General features: G+C 41.3%; 1 protein-coding gene across 3 annotated transcripts; it reads right to left on the bottom strand.

Annotated features, from left to right (window-relative positions):
- Positions 1-265: 265 nt before the first annotated feature.
- mybpha (myosin binding protein Ha) lies at positions 266-19,037 on the bottom strand. 3 transcript variants are annotated; one of them, XM_069141403.1, is made up of 13 exons: positions 18,776-19,037; positions 16,637-16,702; positions 16,126-16,260; positions 15,518-15,682; positions 11,417-11,505; positions 11,116-11,311; positions 10,572-10,711; positions 9,957-10,116; positions 8,581-8,717; positions 5,212-5,398; positions 4,996-5,057; positions 1,365-1,407; positions 266-1,163 (listed from the first exon to the last, which is right to left on the bottom strand). In XM_069141403.1, exons 1-11 carry the CDS (start codon positions 19,020-19,022, stop codon positions 5,017-5,019), a joined length of 1,563 nt encoding a protein of 520 aa, XP_068997504.1. In that variant the 5' UTR covers positions 19,023-19,037; the 3' UTR covers positions 266-1,163; positions 1,365-1,407; positions 4,996-5,016. The 3 variants fall into 3 exon arrangements, with proteins under 3 accessions (XP_068997504.1, XP_068997503.1, XP_068997505.1); XM_069141402.1 differs by having other exon boundaries at positions 15,518-15,685; XM_069141404.1 differs by lacking the exon at positions 16,637-16,702 and having other exon boundaries at positions 15,518-15,685.
- Positions 19,038-19,103: the final 66 nt, after the last annotated feature.

Genomic DNA, 19,103 nt, shown 5'->3' on the forward strand with positions numbered 1-19,103 from the left:
AAAACCACAAGTGTACAAAGTAGGAATGTAACATGTATACCAATCACTGGCATTAATATGCGTTAGTTTGCAACTCGTCACACAAAGATTACATACAGTATTAATTGTTGCACACTTATAATCACACTGCATCCAACTGTTCGATATAAGTTTGTGATGAATATGTTGTTATCTTGTTGTCAGTCTTACCTAAAACCTTTATGGTGTGATGAAATTTTAACTCCATGCTCGCCATATTGTAATATCTATGTATGTAACACAGTAGATTTCCTGTGTTTTAATTTAGGACTGTCTTTAGGTCGCTCTGGGAGTGAATGAAACACGGCAAATGTTTGCAGTTTAAAACAAGGAACTGAACTGCAATTTATTATAGTTATTAACACACAGAAAATCAAGGGAACAACATAAAAGAAAAATAACAAATTCAAATAATAACCCCAATACCGGTATTTCTCTCACAGTCAGTCAGTTTCAGTCTATTGTCTTTCAGTCTCTTGTCTTTCAGTCTACTACCCGGGTAGTTTATGTCTGGAGGCTCTCAGCCGAACTCTTATCTGAATCTTCTTGCTCGTCGGTGCTCCGGCAGGAGAATCCAAGAAGACCAAATGCAGCTTCTGATTTATTCACTTGTACTACAAGTAGTTTCTGTCCAGGATGAATAATTTAATATTTCTGTAAAAAAAAATGTTTTGAAGGTACCATGAACAGCCGTGCTTTGTCGATACACCATGCTGGACTCTCAGGGTCTCAGCCACGATTGGAGACACACTGACACTTGATATTTGTGTAAAAATCCACATAATATATGATAAAATACATTTTTTTTATTAAACATCCATACAGTTATTGCAAAAGTATTTCCATGGACTCACTGTTTTATTGAGTAGTACATACACATACTATAACAAACAGCAAATGGACACTGGCAGAAAAAAAACATCGTAAATATAGCTTTACTTACATGTCACCAACTAATATAACATACAACATTTGGCAAACTGGTGGTGTGGGTCTTCCCTGCACACTGACAGGCGAGTCATGGCGAATGTGTGGGTGAAGACAGATATCCTGTTAGGCTGTTATGTTGCTCTGTCCCTCTCTTCATTATGTACACACTGCTGCACAGCCAGCCGCAACCGTTTCTCTCAACCTCCTCACACACTCTGCAGGAAATGAGACACAAAGGGTGGAAAAGGTTTATTATATGTACGGGGTACATACCTCCATACACACACTCGGTTATATTTTCATCACTTAAGAGGACATTACATTGACTTACAAAAGGGAGCTGAGCTGTCACAGTGTGTGAAAGGATTTATGTCCCCCACAATATGGGGAATGCAAGTGTGCTCACACAAACTCACCTTAAAACATAAGACCTGGACTTCTGCTGTACCTTTAAAGGCTCTGATGGAAAGATAATTAAAGAGAGAAGAAGGTTAAATGGGGTCAAGAGGTGTTAATAATCACTTCAACCAGGAATGTACTGGTAGAAAGTATGGGAGGGTTTGTTTAAGTACTAGTGTGTGTGTGTGTGTGTGTGTGTGTGTGTGTGTGTGTGTGTGACAGAGAGGGATCCACTGCGTATTTTCCATCAAGGATTATCTGGTTTGGTTTCCGCCCCTTTAGCCCATTCTCCCTTCTTCTCACAGCACTCCACTTGGCCTGTTGACTCATGGTAATGTGAAGCGTTTGGCTGTGTATCAGATCATCTGGAGTCATATTTAGAAGCTGTGGAGTGCCGCGCTGACATCACCCCCCCACCCCCCACCTCCCACCCAAAGGCGCTCCCTGCCTAATCCCTCCTTTTCCCCTTGAGCGGCCCCTCCCATGTATGGCTGTGCCTTATGGGACCATCATCCTGACACGGAACACACTCTCACGTCATGTCATTTATAGGGCGCCGTTCACACGTAGTCTTTCGGTAATCGGATCTCAAGATGACAGCTGTAAATACAGGTGTGAATGCATTCAGACGCATTGAGGATGCATTAGGATCTGACCGCTCGAACCACATTAGGGGGCGGTCAGGAACGCATGTGACCCCATTTACAGTGTAGTGTGAACACGCTTGTGTCCCTGACCGAGCTGAAGGTCGGCTTCGCAGTGTGCATGTAGCACAGCAACGGCATCCAGTTTATTTGCCAAATTTCACCATATGTTGTTCCTCTAACTGAGTGCAAAATATATGTTCTGCTACATTTTCTAATGACATGATCAAATGCTAGCCAGACAGCCACATTTGATCACAAGTGGTTAGTTCGAGATGTGTTCTGATGACAAGTGTCGACCGTAACTGATGTCAGTTGTCAACAAATTTCATGTAAAAAAAAAAAAAAAAGAAAGAAATTATTTCCTAATAGTCCTAATCTTTGACTTCCAGTCCTGATATATCTTATTCATTTGAGCCATAAACCAACACAATGGTTCAGCAACCAGTAAAAACGTGATTATGACATGTTTCTTTGCTACAAAAAACATGGACACCGTAGCTTATTTCTGAGTCAATCCCAAAGACACTGTAGTGGTGCTGTAAATACGCATGAGCACTGAGAATCCACAGATGGAAGTAGTCTCCGCTAAAAATGCAAATTGCTTCGGCTTGAATAATGTTAGCGGAAAACCGCGGGGCCCAGCTGTTTCCATGTCACACGTACAAGATTTAAGATTAAACCTGTAAAATGGACAAATTTTGCAAAAAATTATAGTGTTGATACAAATAAAAGCAAAGACTACTATCCTGCTGTGCACTGTTGTATCCAGAATAAAGAAGTCAAATCTAAACAAGATACAACTCCACTGATCTCACACGGTAAACTTAAGTTTATAACATAACTGAACAGCAGTTTATACTGAAAAGAGTTAAAAAAATATATATATATATTGAAAAAACAGTAACTGCATCCTCAGCCCAAAGATGTAAAAAAAAAAAGAAAAAAAGGGATTTTTGCTGACTTGCTGATGGGGAGCAGGGTAAGTAGTAAATAATAACTGCCTGTTTAAGTCTATAGAAATGACACTAAGAGCATCACATATATGTGTTTTTTAATTTCTTGTCTTAATCATCATGTTTCTGATATAGTTGGGGCCTCGAGAGGCTCTGTTCAAGACCAGGTTTTGCTTAGGAGGTGGTCAGTGAGAAGAGAGAAGAAAACCTGCCATCTAAAAATGATTTAATGTAATTGGTCCCTTGCTCACATGTTGTGAATGTACAGTAGGCTTGGAAAGTGATAGTGTTTCACAATGCTGTAAAAAGAACCAGTGGTATGCCCTTTGCCATAAGATTAAACCATTATCCTTTACTCCTCTAACTCCTCTACACCCTTCAGATATCCCGTGCACCTCTCTACCAGCATGTTTAGAGATACATCTCCTCATTCTTACCTGATCAAATGTCTTCAGCCCCTGTCTTTTTCCTCTGTCCCTCCTTTCTGTAACTTTCACCCTCGCTTTGTTCTTTTTTAAAGACTTTAATGGGGCCCCTCTTGTGAGCAGTTGAAATGACACTGCGAGCAAAGCCTTGCAGCACTCCTTGAAAGGCTACACCACTCGAGTATTTTAAACGCCAATACCAAAACATGAATGTGGCTGCTGAATAGTGAGGGTAAAAATAGAAATATGATAGCCATAAAAACATCAAATTTGGCATTTATCTTTGACTGACGTGAGTCTTTTCCACTTTACCACATCTAAAAGCAGGTTGGTTGCCATGCTTGTAATGTGTGGAGAAGAAGGTCAAATTGATTGTAATTTGTTTCAATTTGATGCAGCAAGTTTAAGATCACTGCTGTTCATGGCTGGTCAGCAGCTGTGGGAGTATTATGAGTCTATCATATTGAATCTTAGACATTTGTATCTCACACACAGGGTTCATGCGCAAAAGATGAGTTTGTCATGGTGTGACATGCCATTAAAGGTAGCCTATTTGACACTTTCCCAGTGTTTTCTTTGCTATCTCGATATCCATATCTCCTCTCTGAAGCTCTACTAACCGCAGGCTGTTTTGTGTCACTGTTTAAGTCGTATTGATATCAATGACCCTCTAATCTGATTGGCTGATTCTTTTCTGAGTGACAAATGCCAGTCACTGTGTGGACTGTGCTGACAGGTCATCATTGTAAATGAGAATTGGTTCTCAATTGATTTTACCTGGTTAAATAAAGGTCATATAAATGCCCAGGCCAATCAGTTCTTTTCCGGTCGTTTAGCTTTTTAGCTCCACAACGGAATGACCGCACAGCATTTTCTTCTGCATAAAAGGTTGGACAGTGGGGCATGCTGTGGGCGCTTCCAGCTCTTCCAAACAGCACAGTTGTTGGATATGGGCAGTGTGCACTTCTCCGTGAACCGAGCATTTTGACACTTACACAGTATTTATATAATACCTAGACCTGCTTTATAATGAAGAAATAAATGAAAATCAAAATACACATTATGGGACTTTTAAAGGATATTTTCAACATCGAGAAAGAAGGCATCTGATTTCCTTTAAAAATTCACAACTCTGCTCAGTCTGCACTCGGTGGATTGAGGTTTTGAGTCCAGACCTCTCTCCTAAAGGATGCTGACAATTCCTGTATAAGCCACCTAGAAAACGGGTGGGTGAGTTCTAGCGGAGAACAAAGAGATAACTGCAAACAGAAATACAACACATGTGGACTCCAGCGAGGGCTGGGGGGAGGGAGGAGGGGGAGGGGGGGCTGTCTTTTCACAGGATGTGACTCTGGTACATTTATTAGTTCACGGTGCTATTTTAGGTGAGATGTTTAAAGTGATGTCGGGTTTCCTCTGATCATCTATGGTCCAACACATACGGTCAGAAAGAGATCTTGCTAATCTTGTTGAAAAACAATGAAGAATAATATGCTGTGTATTTTACACGTTTTATTGTACCTTTAAGAAATATGAGGTTATCAGCGTTTGACAACAGATTCTATTATTTAATTAGTGAAATCAGTTGATTAATTACCAATAAAATGTTGTCCTTTTACTCACCTCTGGAGCTTAGATATTGGTTTATTTGCTCTTCTCCTTGTCACCTCCTGGAAGAATAACCTCTGTTGGGAGGGAAAAATATAAAGTCAGAGTTAATAATTGTGATTTTCAAATGGATTTCATTTCTGGTGTATTTTTGCACTTTCAAAATGTTTTAATAGTTTGGGGAAAACATCTGGAGATTTTATTACTATAATATTATATGTAGATACATACGTTTGACCTGCAGTTTGCAGGACACGACGGCTTCTCCCTGGACGTTCTTGGCTCTGCAGGTGTACACACCACCATCGAAGCTGCAGGGCTTACGGATCTCAAGGGAGCAAATGCCCTGGTTGGAGATCTGCCGAAATTTGGGATCGTCACCAATGACCATCTGATTCTTCAACCACTCGATCTTAGGCTGAGAAGCAGAGAGGAGACATTTATAAACTAATTAACATTCCTCTAATAATCCTTCCTTGTTTTGTCTTCATAAAAATGGATGCTTTGACAAGTCCAAAAATGTCCTCTCAGCTCATGCTTTGTTGTTATATTGTCAACTGTGCTCATTTTTAAAACACCAGCAGTAAGTTTGGATGAAACCTTAAGATTTCAGTCTAGTTTCCATTTTTATTGTCCCTCAATAGGAAACTATTTTTTGCAGCAAAGCAGTGTAAAAACAGAAACAAGTCACGTGTACTGCGTTTTCAGATTCACAGCTGAATATAAAATGAAATAACTTAATTATAGTTGAATTCATGATTTAGTACAATCCCTGTGAAGTACAAACTAATGTCATCTGTTGAGTCAGCTGCATCTCCAGCATGGGCGAAATGAGGGACATGTTTCATCCTCTTGTGGCTCAGGTGGTAGAGCGGGCCGTCAATTAATCACAGGAGGATTGATCCTCCATCTCCTGTCCACACAACAAAGACACTGGACCCCGGTTGTGGATCTGACTCTCTGAAAAATCTTCTGACTTTGTGTATTATTTAAGAAGTTGAATGGGAGTCTAATGGAGCCAGAGATATTTTTTGGAGCCAACCCACAGCAGCCCAAAATTTCAATTTGTCCAGTACTTTGACTTATGACCAAAAACTAGGAAACTTCAGACAGCATCCACTGTACTTTCTGTTAATGCTAATAAGTAAATGTTACAATGCTAATACACTTAACTAAGATGAAGAAAATAACAAACATTATACCACCTAAGCATAAAATTTCAAAGCACCACCTTTGCTTAAGTACATCCTCACAGAGCTGCCAGCTAGTCTTTCAAGGAGCAGGTGGATAAACAAAGACAATGTAAATTCATCTGTCCCACTCACATTCATTTGTCTTTTTTTTTCTCTCCTTCCTGTCTCATCATGCTTGTCTTTGGGTATCCATGTGTGAGGATGTTACAGAGACAGTCATTCATACTGACACCAGAGCTGCAGTCTGGACTGTGATGTCAAAAATAGCACCTCCTGTGATACGGCGACATCTCCACTTAGCCATGACAGGACAACAGGCTATACTTCTCATCGCTGTCTCCTCTTTGTCTTATGGCTTATCTAACCTCTCTCAGCTCCTAATGTTGTAGCCTCTATCTCTACATGCGACAGCTCTTTATCAGAAGCAGCGGGACAACTTATCACACTACTGAACATGCCTTTCTGATGGACGTCCTCCACAAGCTCTGATCTCCAAGCCACTGAAGAGAAAGTGGCTCAATAAACACATGCTATAAAACACTTACTACCCACTAAGTATGAGCCAATAAAAGTAATAGAGATGAAGATTAAAAAAAAAAAAAAAAGCAAGAGAAAGGATGAGTGAGCACAAGTAGGTGGGTGAGACAGATCGAATGTTTGAGAAAGAGAAACTAAAACTGTGTAATTATGTGGTTTTTAGTGATGTATAAGGCACCACAGTCGGTGTATGGTGACATTGAGAGATTCATCTGTGTCAGCAGTTTCATATATTTGGGGTCAAATGTGGGTTAATTAAACATTTAGAGTACGTAGTCTCCTGTATGAGATGGGTATTAGATGTTTCTCTTGCCATGGTCCCATACAGACGATCATATTTTCACACAGCTGCTACCAGTCGGCTGATCTGGTTGCTGAGTTCGAGCTTTCCGGTCCACAGGGGCAGGCAAGAAAGACTCATTTGGACATGGCCGGTCTAAGTCTATAGATACATCAATAACTGGGGCATTATTTCCAAACATAGACATCGTATTAGACGCCCTGATGAGCCACAAACATACCACACTCACATGAAGACTAATGCAACATTGAAAAAAGACTTGGTTTCTAGACATTCTTCGCTGTTCTGGAAACATCTGTCTACCAGCACTTTCCCAACCATTGTCACCCATTAATACCTTTTCTCTTGGTGGAAAACACGAGTACAATCATGCTGTATCAATTTGTCTCATACGATTCACACAGACCGTCCAGCCACTAATGCCCTTGGTGAGAAGCCAAGGACAGCTAGGACAAGTAATCAACTGCACTTCCACCCAGGCCTGTCACCTAATCTGTCTGTGTGGGGCAAACAACTGTAAAGATAAGTTTAACCAGAGCAGCAGCCGCCAAGAACAGTGAGAGACATATTAAAACCTTACATAGACATACTAGTGCAAGCACTGCCCTGGAATACCTCACTTGAAGCAGGGTACCCCAAACTCAAACGATTTACAGGGGGTCCCTGGTGAGAAGAAAACCATTTCATTTGAGTAAAATAAACATTCAGCTTTGTAAAATATTGAGAAGTATCCCAAACCTCAACAAGATATTTCTACTTATATTAAATAGATATTTGTCCAGATTCTCCTGATGGTGCCATCAGGCTGAAATCCGCTCCAAATTAATATACATATGAAACGGGGTGAAACACTTTCGCCTCTGGTCATAAACTGATCTGCCTCCTTCACTTGTACCGAGTTCAATCTGATTGAACTTTGACCACTGAAATCAAGAGGCTCTCAGCTGGAGTGAGGGAGGAGGTGGGATTGATTTTTGTTTCACAACCATATGGAAAAATAATGCAAGCTGCAGAACGAAGAGATGCTTTTTGGTTGCAGTGCCGACGGTTATTGACAGTAAAATGTTGGAAAAAGAAACGCTGTGTCATTTTCAAATCTAGGATGTGGACTGCTGTTGTTGTGTGCAGGTTATGTTTACAACTCTACTCATGGTATTTCTTGGCCAACCTGCGTAGGGCTACATCCTCTAATTGTGGTCAATTTCACCAAGCAGATTTCAGTTTATAAATGCTGAATCTACTTCTTGTTTTCTTGAATAAAGGTTTGAGCTTTTAAATGTCAGAAAACAGTGAACCCTGGACATTTCAGTTTTCTAAAGTCCAAAGAAAGTTTTTGCAAACATTTGTTCCGTCAAATCAAATAACTTAAAACGACATTTAGTTTCTTATCATAAAATACTAAGAGAGCAAATACTCAGGCAGGCAAGAGGACATTTTTAAGCTCATGTAAATTAAGTTAAAAACTTTTTTGTTCTTAGGAAAAGTCCTGCAGATGCTCTGAATGAAACAATTTGCCTCTATGCAAAACCAGACAGGTTTAGACCATAAAAGCAGGAGTGTATGCCTGACCTTGGGGCTTCCGCGAACAGAACACAGCAGCTTCGTGGTGTATCCCACAGTGGCGGCGCGGTCGCTGAGAGGTGTGGTGAACTTGGGTGCCTCACTGAAGTCGTGCTCCTGGTACTCGGGAGGTTTGTACACAATACCTGTAAACATACAAAGCTATCAGTTGTCACTACATCAGGCCGTTTGTTTTACCACTTATTCACAGGATAGTAATTATTGACAACACTAGATGGACATTTTGACTGTGAAGCAGCTTTGTGACATACACAGGAGTATTGGTGATGCACAAAACGCCAATTTGTGTTTTGAACAACCTACTGAATAGGTGACAGGGGTCATACCACAGGATGCAGAGGCAACAGGATTGAACTGAGCAGCAGTGTGTTTGATGAACTCAACTTTGTCCAAATTGTGTTTTATTTATTTTTTCAAATACATAGTCCTGCTTTGTAGTTTAGATTCCTATTTTTTTTAATTTTTTTGCCAGCAGAATGAGTTACAAGTGTTTCCTATGTCTCATTTTGGACACTATTGCCCAATTTTCTCTCACAAAAACTGGCAAACTATTCAAATGACTATGCTGCGCTGCTACATACAAGTTCTGCCTTCATTTGAAGAAAAGTAGGCAGCAGTTTTCAACTTAACATCATGCCCTCAAATAGAAAGGGCCAATACGGCTGAACTCAACATTAGAAAACAAACTGAAGATATATTTATACAATAGTGACATATACTTTATCATGTGTCAAAACTCTGCAATGCAAAACTAATAAAACAATAATTATCTCTTGTTTTATTTTTCATGCAGTCAGTACTGTTCAAATACAGAGCACAAAGACACCAATCACTGCTGGTGTGCACAGACACTGACCCACATCAACGACATGTCTTGCAGGGTTAGGGGGTGAGTAAACATAACACACACACACACACACACACACACACACACACACACACACACACACACACACACACACACACACACACACACACACACACACACACACACACACACACACACACACACACACACACACACACACACACACACACACACACACACACACACACACACACACACACAAACACAAACACAGTAACACGGCCCGGACAGTTGTCTTAATGTTTTCACAGCCTCTTAAAATTTATGTCAGTGATAGCTGAGCACTGGCCAAAACAGCTACCCTACCCACTTCTGTTTACAGCAGGGTCGAGGCCCTTTCCACTCCTCAAGTGTTCACTGCACTTCAGACTTTTATAGACTGACTGCAGATCTTTAAAGTATCCGCCAGTACAGCAGCCCTGACTCCACAGCTCCTTCTCATCTGAACAAGTTGACCACAGAAGAGTTAAAGTACTCTATCTATCAAGAGGGTCACCTGTCTTCTGGATGGTGGCCACTTTCTTGGTGACGGCGCTCTTCTCACTGATGCCCACTTGGTTCTCAGCGAACACCCTGAAGGAGTACGAGTTGCCCATGATGAGGTCTGAGACGGTGGCAGTTAGCCTGTGGTAGTGCTCCAGTACGCTGAACCATTCCTGCAGGTGGAGACACAACAGACGGGTCAATTCAGCTCAGCACGCATGGGAAATGACGCTGTCAAAGTCATCAGTCAACCCATCATTAGCTTGATATCCTCATGCTTACACTTAAAAGATCAGGCCACTATGATCTACCTCTACTCAATTCCACTGCCCTGATTCGCTCCTATTTTTCCTCAGTAAAGCTGTTTGCAGTATTCTGCTACAGGTAAATCTGCTCAATTAAATGATCTTACCACCATTGATAATCCAAAAAAAATATCCCAAATCTTCAATCGCTGCTTAAAAAACGATTTAAAGTCCACATGTTCGTGCCTTTTGTTTACTACACGGCTTGTGGGACTTTTTAAAGTGAATACAATGTAAAGAAATTATTTTCAGTAGCACGCTTCTACCGAAACCATTTTCAACACAATTGAGTTGGTGTATTTTTATGTAAACATCAGCTGTACCTCGGTCTTCCTGTCGGCCTTCTGAATGGTGTATCCTGTGATATCTGTGTTGCCGTTATCTTTGGGAACAGTCCATTCCAGAGCAGCGTTGAAGCCCCAGGTGTCTACCAGCTTCACACTAGTAGGAGGACCAGGCAGCTCTGAGGAGACGCATTACTGTAAGTCTTACATAAAAGACTGAAATCATAACCAGCATGTCCCTTAAAGCATGAAAGGTGTTTCCCAACCAAGCCAGATCCAAAGTGAACCATATATTTGAACTGTAATGCCTCGAACACCGGGACACACGTTTAACAGCAGCAGTTGACAGCAGGCTCAAACAGTCTGGGTCAAAGGGGCATCATTGTTAGAGGTGTCGTTTATGTTGGCTGATGCCTCGAATTTCTGTTGGAGCACGTTACAAGTCTCAGAACCGAGAAGTCAACAAGTCAGCAGCACAGCCAGCTATCAGGGAGGTCTGAAATAAGTCAACATTTACACATGTAGAATGCACACGCTTCCACGTATGCGTGTTTACATGATATACATGCCATGTGTGACTCACCCACAATCTGAAGGGTGATGGTGGCTTTGTCTTCAAAGCTGTCCACTTTAATGGTCATCTCGTAAACACCGGAGTCCTCCCTCTGAGCTGTGCGGATAAACAAGATGCTGTCCTTTTCACTGTTCCTGATGTTCACCCTCTTTGTATCCAAAGGTTGACCATCCTTAAACCAGGACACTGCAGGTTTGGGCTTTCCCTGAGGAGGTGGACCGCAAAAACCCAAGGTGAGGTTTAATGACGGAAGTTATATTTGTCAGCTCATCATGAGCGATATAGCAGATATATGTAAAGGCCAGCTTACAAGAAATGGGATGACTAGGTTGATCTGCTCTCCAACGTGCTTTACGCTGTGGGATCTGAGAGTTCGGGGCATGCGGATCTTTGGACGGTCTGCAAAGTCAAGTCAAACATGTTTATTATTTGCCAAAATACATGATCTATATGTTGTTTAACTGATTTCGCTGATTTATTGCATATGCTGTTAAACTAAAAGCGACCTTACCTGGAAAACAAAATAAATCATCCACTTACATTAACTAGCATCACCAGCCAACAGTATACAGTGTACAAAATGTGTGGTGTGCGTGTCCTGTTCGAGTCTTCAAAGTGGGGTCACATGTGCTTAAAATGGCAGGTCAACAAGACCTAAATAGACCAGCCACTGCGAAGCAACTCTGAGAAGAGAACATGACCAAAGGAGCTAAAATTAACCCACAAGTTAAATCATGCGGTCCAATCATGCAAAAAAAAATAAATAAAAAAAAAAATACTTTCATTAGCTGTGATAGTGAAGCTGATTGTATTATGATTTTTAACACAGGCTTCTTTTGAAGCCTATAATGGATGACTGATAAATGAGTTACAGCTGCAACAATTACCTAACTAATCAATAATTCATTTATTGTTTCAGTCATTTCTAAAGCAAAAATGCCAAATATTTTGATGTTTGAGCTCTTGAATGGTGATGATTTTCAGCTTGTGCTGTCATACAACTAACAGACAGGAGATCTAGGATTTAAATTCTTGTCACTGTCACTTCAGACTTTATGGACAAAATGATGGACTGATAATATAAATCTAAATAGTTGTTAGGTGCAGCTATTAAAACTTTAGTTTTCCTGTTTATTATACTTCAACATCAACATCAAAAACAGAATATATGTACTGTAAAATACATGTGAAAAACAAAACCATCGTATTTTTCCTTTCTGAGTTTAATTGAGACAAATACATTTATACCAGTTTCCATTTGTATTGGATGCAACATTCATAATGGAGTCACGGTGAGATGATAAACTCACCATCTGCTTGGTCTTGCCTCAAATTTATCATGATTAAAAAAGGAGATCACAAGAATTAGAGGAAATCTGACAGGGCGTGCGACTGAGGAAAAAGCACAGTATCTAGGCAGAGAGGCAAAAGAGGAAGAACTTGCATCCAGCAGCTCCTAAAATAGCTTTGGTGACGAGAAAGTCAGGTGTTCCTTTCTGTCATGTACAAAGAAACAGCAGGAAGATGTCATCACTTTCAACCGACTGGGGAGGTCAGACATCACATCTAGAGTCAATTGCAGAAACTGCAGGTTGGTTCTAGCTGTGATTGAAATCATATGGGTGAAATTGTATCGTGGTCTGGACTTTGTTAGTCGTCCACCCAGCCGCTCTGCTGGATGGTGCTAAGTATCAGGAACAGCATCCCTCACATGTTTCTGCATAAGCAGCAAATGTCTGAAAAGCTCTCTGGGCTTAGAGGACACATAAAACCACCAAGCTGCTGCCCTCCATCACCTCTTTCACCCGCCTGCAGCCTGTTTCTTCCCATCCGCTCAAAACGTCCTCTTATCTCACACCCCAACGATCTCCTGTCCATCTTCTGGCTGTCACTGTCACACCTCCTCTCTCTGCTGCTCTAAATCTAACCTGAAGTCTTGCCCGCCGTGTCTCATCCTCCCTGTCCTTACATTTGTCACCGTATCATTGCTGCACAGGCCGGGATCCGGCTCCGGGAACCATCATTTCCCAAGAAGATCAGGTCTGCCTCCAGATTTGGCTCAAACACTAATCCGCGCTAATCACCACACTTCCCAGCAATGCCCAGAAGTGTTCCTGGCATTACAGCGTCCAGCCGCCAGCAAGTCCTCCTCCAAACAATCTATAATCTGTCTTTGTCTCTGGATAAAGTGTCTCTGTGTGTGTGTGTGTGTGGGGGGGGGGGGGGGGGGGGGGGGGTGTCAGCACATGTAGGATAATGTGTCTTCATAGGAAACCTGTACAAGTGGGTGGGTGTCTGATCCGGACAGCATGTGACTGACACACAGCTGAATTTACTCCCCAACAAGCCACCCAGGATCCACTAATTAGGCTCATGTTTCGCTCCCCTCAGTTGACCAGCAGGTCTGATTGCATGACTGCATTTCTCCACCAAAGTTTCCTGTTTGTTCACAGTGGACAGTAAGCTACGTCTCTGGAAGTGGATAACTGGGGCATGTCAGCTTTGATCGATACTACGTCAATGTGACTGTGTGAGCACTGATGGAAAATCACGACTTCAGCAACTAAACCAACTGTGGTTTAAACAAACATATATACAAACACGCTTTTAGTTGGGTTTTATTTTAGCTTTTATACATACAGTAGTGGAGATGAGTCATGAACTGAGGGTGCATGTGCATTTTGAACCTGCATTTCTTAACGCAGAAGGAAAACACAAAAGGAATAATATCCAATATATATGGACTTTTGAGGACAAATACATATCAGAAAAGTATTGTTTTGGTAATATCAAAACTCAGTTTGATTGTGTAGAAGGAAAGTGATGCTTTGAATGTCAAATGCTAGCACCAGAATTCTCCAATAATAGTGCTAATATGCTGATGTTTAGCAGCTATAATGTTTACCATCTCAGTTTAGAGCGATAACATGCCAATATTTGCTAGTTAGTACTAAACAAAGCGTAATTGAGGGAAATGGATATGTTTTTCAGACATTTGGTGAATACTGTACATTTTGACTCGTGAACATAAAGTTCACGGGAGAGCCAAACTGCCACGGCACTCTTTAATAGATATTTTAGTCTGAACCAAAGCAGTGGGCTGACTCAAAGACTACTATTTCTATCTCCAGAGCCGCGCTGCCGGACGGGCCAAAAATGTAACTGCAAAATGTAATTAACTACAAAAGAGTCAAAGCTAGGAACTTGTTATATTTAGTTTACATGTTTTACAATGTCGTTAAGCCATACATGTGTCAAACAACTGGACAGCTAGAGCATCAGAGCCATAAATGCAGGGACACTGAGGCAGCAGTGACAGGGTTAATGTCAATAAATAACATGCCTGCTAGCTGGCTCATTAATCAAATGTTTTCCTTTGCCTGACAGAGGCTGCATTTAAATCATCCTGAAGACTTGCACACTGCAGCACCCAAGTTTCATGATGCCTTCACCCACCGGTGACTTTCAGCTGTTTCCATTGACATTTAATCAGAGAACACGCCAGTGGCTTTTTTTTTTCTCATCCATTCTTGGTGCTTCTAGATGTCTGTTTTGGTTCATTCAAATGAAGAGCCATGCCAGGGTGCTTAGTTTTTGTTACACGTCTCTCATGTTCCTTGGATATTTGTTGCAAATTATTATTTATATGGTCTTTTTATGAAATCATTTTTCACTTGTTGATTTTCAGAAGTGCTAAATTAACAAACTTTATCATTATGGTTTTAGATGTACATCTATCTTATTCAGCGCTCGGTCGTCTTATTTCTGAAGTGAATCCAGGAGTCTTCACTGAAGACATGTGTACATACAAGTGAAAGCATGAGTTACAGCTAACGAAAGCCCTTGTCAGCACCTGTGGGATTTATGCGCATGCATCTGTGCGGTCCATTTGAGCCTGCGGCCGTTAATACCACCTCTACCTCCCTCGCTGCAACATGAGTATTTTAAGACAGGTCGCGAGTCAAAACTATCAGACAGCTCCTGATAAAGAGGTTGGAGACAGACATTTTAATAGTTGTATGTACACCAGTGAAAACCTCAAATATCAACTGCATCTTTTTTTTTTTTTTGGTACGACGGGTACATTTGGTTTTGGGCTGCAGGGATTTGGTACATACTATAGCTTTTGGATATCTTGTAGACTGTTACCACTCATGTGCAGCTCCGCAGACAAACGAAATCCTCCTTGTGCCAATGAAGCCATACCTGTTACTCTTTTGGTTTCTTTGCAAAATCTCCAAAGATTTAAACAAACTTACACTATATGTGAAGTTTGGCCTGTTTTTTTTTTAATTTTTTAATTTTTTTTTTTAAATTTTTTTTATTGCTGCTTGAAAACAGAATGGATTTACCAGTTTAAATGGACCCTTTACTATAAATTGTACAGTTTGAGAAATCGGCTGCTACTCACCAACTATCTCGCGGATCGGCACGGGCTCAGCAAGTGCGCCAGGTTCACTGCGGCCGCCGGGGTTTACAGCCACCACACGCACACGCAGCAGGTCTCCTGCTGTCAGATCCTTGATGCAGTAACGGTTGGCCGGGGTCAGCTCCGCGTTGGCTACAACCCAGTCTGCTGCTGTGGGGAAACCCAGAGTTTATGTTGGTTAGAGGCCTTTTAGTGTAATTTTCTACTTTTGAAGCGTACAGTACATCTTAAGATAGTTTGAAAAGGCTGAAAAATATATTTCAAAAGGCAAATCTACATCTGGTATATGTTATTTAATGTCCAACTTGTAAAACCCTTCTTATTGGACATGATAAATCGTTTATCGCCTGTCGACACGAGTTTACAAACACCCTGCCCATAAGAAGTACACTTTGGCCACCATGATGAAATCTCAGAAGGCATGCTGTCATCTGGGGAAACAAGCTCTTCTAAAAGTGGCGTCAGGAGATAGAGTGACAGCCAGAGAACTGATGCCTACCGTATACGGCTTGGACCCGGCTACGAGTCTAGCTGCCCCCTTGACAGGTGCAGCCTCATACATACTGTGCACGCACATCATGCAGACTTACTTCCGTCCTTGGAGTACTCGATGGTGTATCCATCCAGGCCAGAGTCTCCAGTGGTCTCAGGCGTCTTCCACTTGATGGTGAGGCTGGAGTCGTTCACATCATCCACAGACACATCCAGGGGAGCACTGGTGGGGACTGCAAGAGGTTCAGCGCAGCGCAGATTAATAAAGGCCAAAGCAGACAACAGAACGATGAGCTAAAATAACACAAACAATGCACACATAAGAAGGAACATTTGCCTTTCCATTCTACAACATGACAAGGTGCAGGGCTGCAATTACCACTTATTTGTACTCACAATTATTCTTCAGATTGTGCTCAAATAAATGATCCATCTTTAGGAAAACAGTGCAAAGAATTCAAATTTCAAAGTTGTTTTTTTTGTAAAACATTTGTTTATAGGACAAATAATCGCAACAAACCTTCACAGTTAGGAAACCGGGATTTTCTTATTAACCGATTAGTTGTGCTATTTTTTTTTATATATATATATTGGCTTTCGACATTTTACCTGCCGGAGGTGGAGGCGTGGGGGCCTTCAGTGGCTCCTCAACTACGGCAGCTTCTGCTGGAGCAGCTAGCGTTAAACAAGCAGGAGGTTAGTGCCGTTTTAGGAAAAAAGAACATGAGCAAAAAGGACCTAATGGATATCCACAGCATCTTTTCCAAGCAGTGACATTTCAACCTGTAACTTTTTCAAAACATGTTAGATTTTGATGTGCTACTGCACAGGAAAAGATACCAGGAGATTCAAAGTTTTTTGTAAAGCATCCACTTGATTGGGGACATCTGCAGTCTCCGCTGTTTGCAGCATAAAGTGTATTTTGTAGCTAATGTTGTGTGTCTGTGTGTTGGTTTATGTTTACCGTCTGCCGCAGCATCAGCAGCGGGAGCAGCAGCTAACGTTAAAATGCCATTTGGGAAGCCAATTGGTCACTTATGACTTCACTCATGCAGGCGATCAATCGTTTTACAACTAATTTGACCAAGATAAAACTCCACCGAAGCAAGCAGCAGGACAGAGCAGTGGGAACGAAGCTTTCTGTACTCAAAATGACGTGGACACGTGGGAATATGAGCCAAAAACAGACTCCTGAGCACAATTTTGAAGACATTTGCACTTAGCAGAATACTGCTACTTGTCCACAAGTGGTTAAACAGACACTATAACAGATGAAAACCTTCACATGATGAAGTTTACAGACAGAAATACCAGTGAACACAAAAGGTCAAGAGCAACAACAACAACAAAAAAATACACAACAGTGTAGTGAAACAGAAATACACACAGACAGGCGTCTGGCATTACAGCTTTTGTGTGTGTGTGTGTGTGTGTGTGTGTGTGTGTGTGGACTGCCTGTGGTGTGTGTTTACCCTCAGTGGGAGCTGTGGAATCGGCTCCTTTCTCTGTTACAGCGCCTTCAGCTGAAGTTAGGGGTTAGATGTTGAGGTTAACAGGCAGAAATAATATCTTCCATTCAACTAAACCCACCACTGATGTACTTTACCACAGAGATCCGTGAGCGGAGTCTTTGAAGGAGAGAAAAACTGCATTTAGACATGCATGCAGTAGACAGATATGACTGGTTTGCCTCTGCATTGACCTGGGCAGTGATGTAGATATCACTGGTGGGTACTACAATTTAACCATCATAAAAATCACATGCTGCCTGTTCCCTCATTTCTTACAGGCACTCTTTCTGCATGACCTTTGATAATGGCTAATTTAATCAATGGACAGTAAATTGTTATCAATAGTGACGTGATTAACCATTAGCAGGAATTGATGTTATGTAGATAAATGCTGGAAGATGACGAGATCAACAGTAGTTAAGGGTGAATAAAACACACTTCCCTAATTTCTCCCATTTTTCCAATTGGAAACAAATAATAGTAGTTTTAATATTGGCCGAATCTGCAAAGCTGCAAAGCATCAACCACTAATGAACAGCATTAAGAGTACACACTGTTTTAAGATGGTTTTAGACAATACACAAAATCAGATAGAAAAACATGCACTAGTTTTAGCTTCACTGTGAACAAACTAATCTTTGTAGATGCACTCACCTTTGAAACATTTGTTTATTAGTGTCTAGTAAAACTGTAGATGGAGTGAGTATTGTTGCATCCATGTTCAAACTTTGCCTCAAAACTTAATGCAATCATATAGTTTAATACTGTGATTTCGCATTCATATTCTGGTCCTCTGCTAGAGTTTAGAGGTTTGTCATTTTTAAGATCCATGGTCAAGATAAGTTAGATGTTACGACTAATCAGGTGCATGCAAATAAAGAGTAGAAAAGCAAGGAGCCAGTTGTAAAATGTTTAAGTATGTAGTTTTTAGTGCTGTTGAACTGTAATGGATTATTACGACAGCTGTTTCTATAGCATTTGGCCATAACCAATAATAATAATAATAATTCAAAGTAATAGAATTCAACAGTACCACAAATTTCAACCTCCAAAATGACCTACGATTAATTCACCTCTAAAACAGTTTCAACAAGAAAAAAAGAAAGAAAAAAATATCTGCAAAATTTGCTTTAAGTCTGTTACACTGTTGAACATGAGCTTAACCCTGTTATAATTACTAAAGTGAGTTTAGCTCTCTGATCCTTCTCCAAGAGGGGTTTTGCTGTGATTAAGATACCTGGGGCGCTTCCTTCAGCAGCGGAGGCGTCTTCTGCTGGAGCGGCGGCAGCTGCTTGTCCCTCGGCCGGAGCCTCGGAGGGTGCCCCTTCTGCAGGTGCAGCCTCTGCAGGTGCAGCTTCCACAGGTGGAGCCTCTGCAGGTGGAGCCTCCACAGGAGCAGGTTCAGGCTCCGGGGCGGGCTCAGATGCCTTTTCTACAGCCTTCTTGGCTGGGGACTTCTTGATGGGTGCAGGTTTGCCTGGCATCGCGCTAATAGACGGCCAGCCCTCTGGATGAGGAGCCAGACGGGTCTTAGGTAATATATATACTGAGAGTTGTTGTGCTTG

The sequence above is a fragment of the Embiotoca jacksoni genome, unplaced genomic scaffold (genome assembly GCF_022577435.1).
Source record: "Embiotoca jacksoni isolate LCO1_2020_lvr unplaced genomic scaffold, fEmbJac1.0.p SCAF_9, whole genome shotgun sequence".
Taxonomy (NCBI): Eukaryota; Metazoa; Chordata; class Actinopteri; family Embiotocidae; genus Embiotoca; species Embiotoca jacksoni.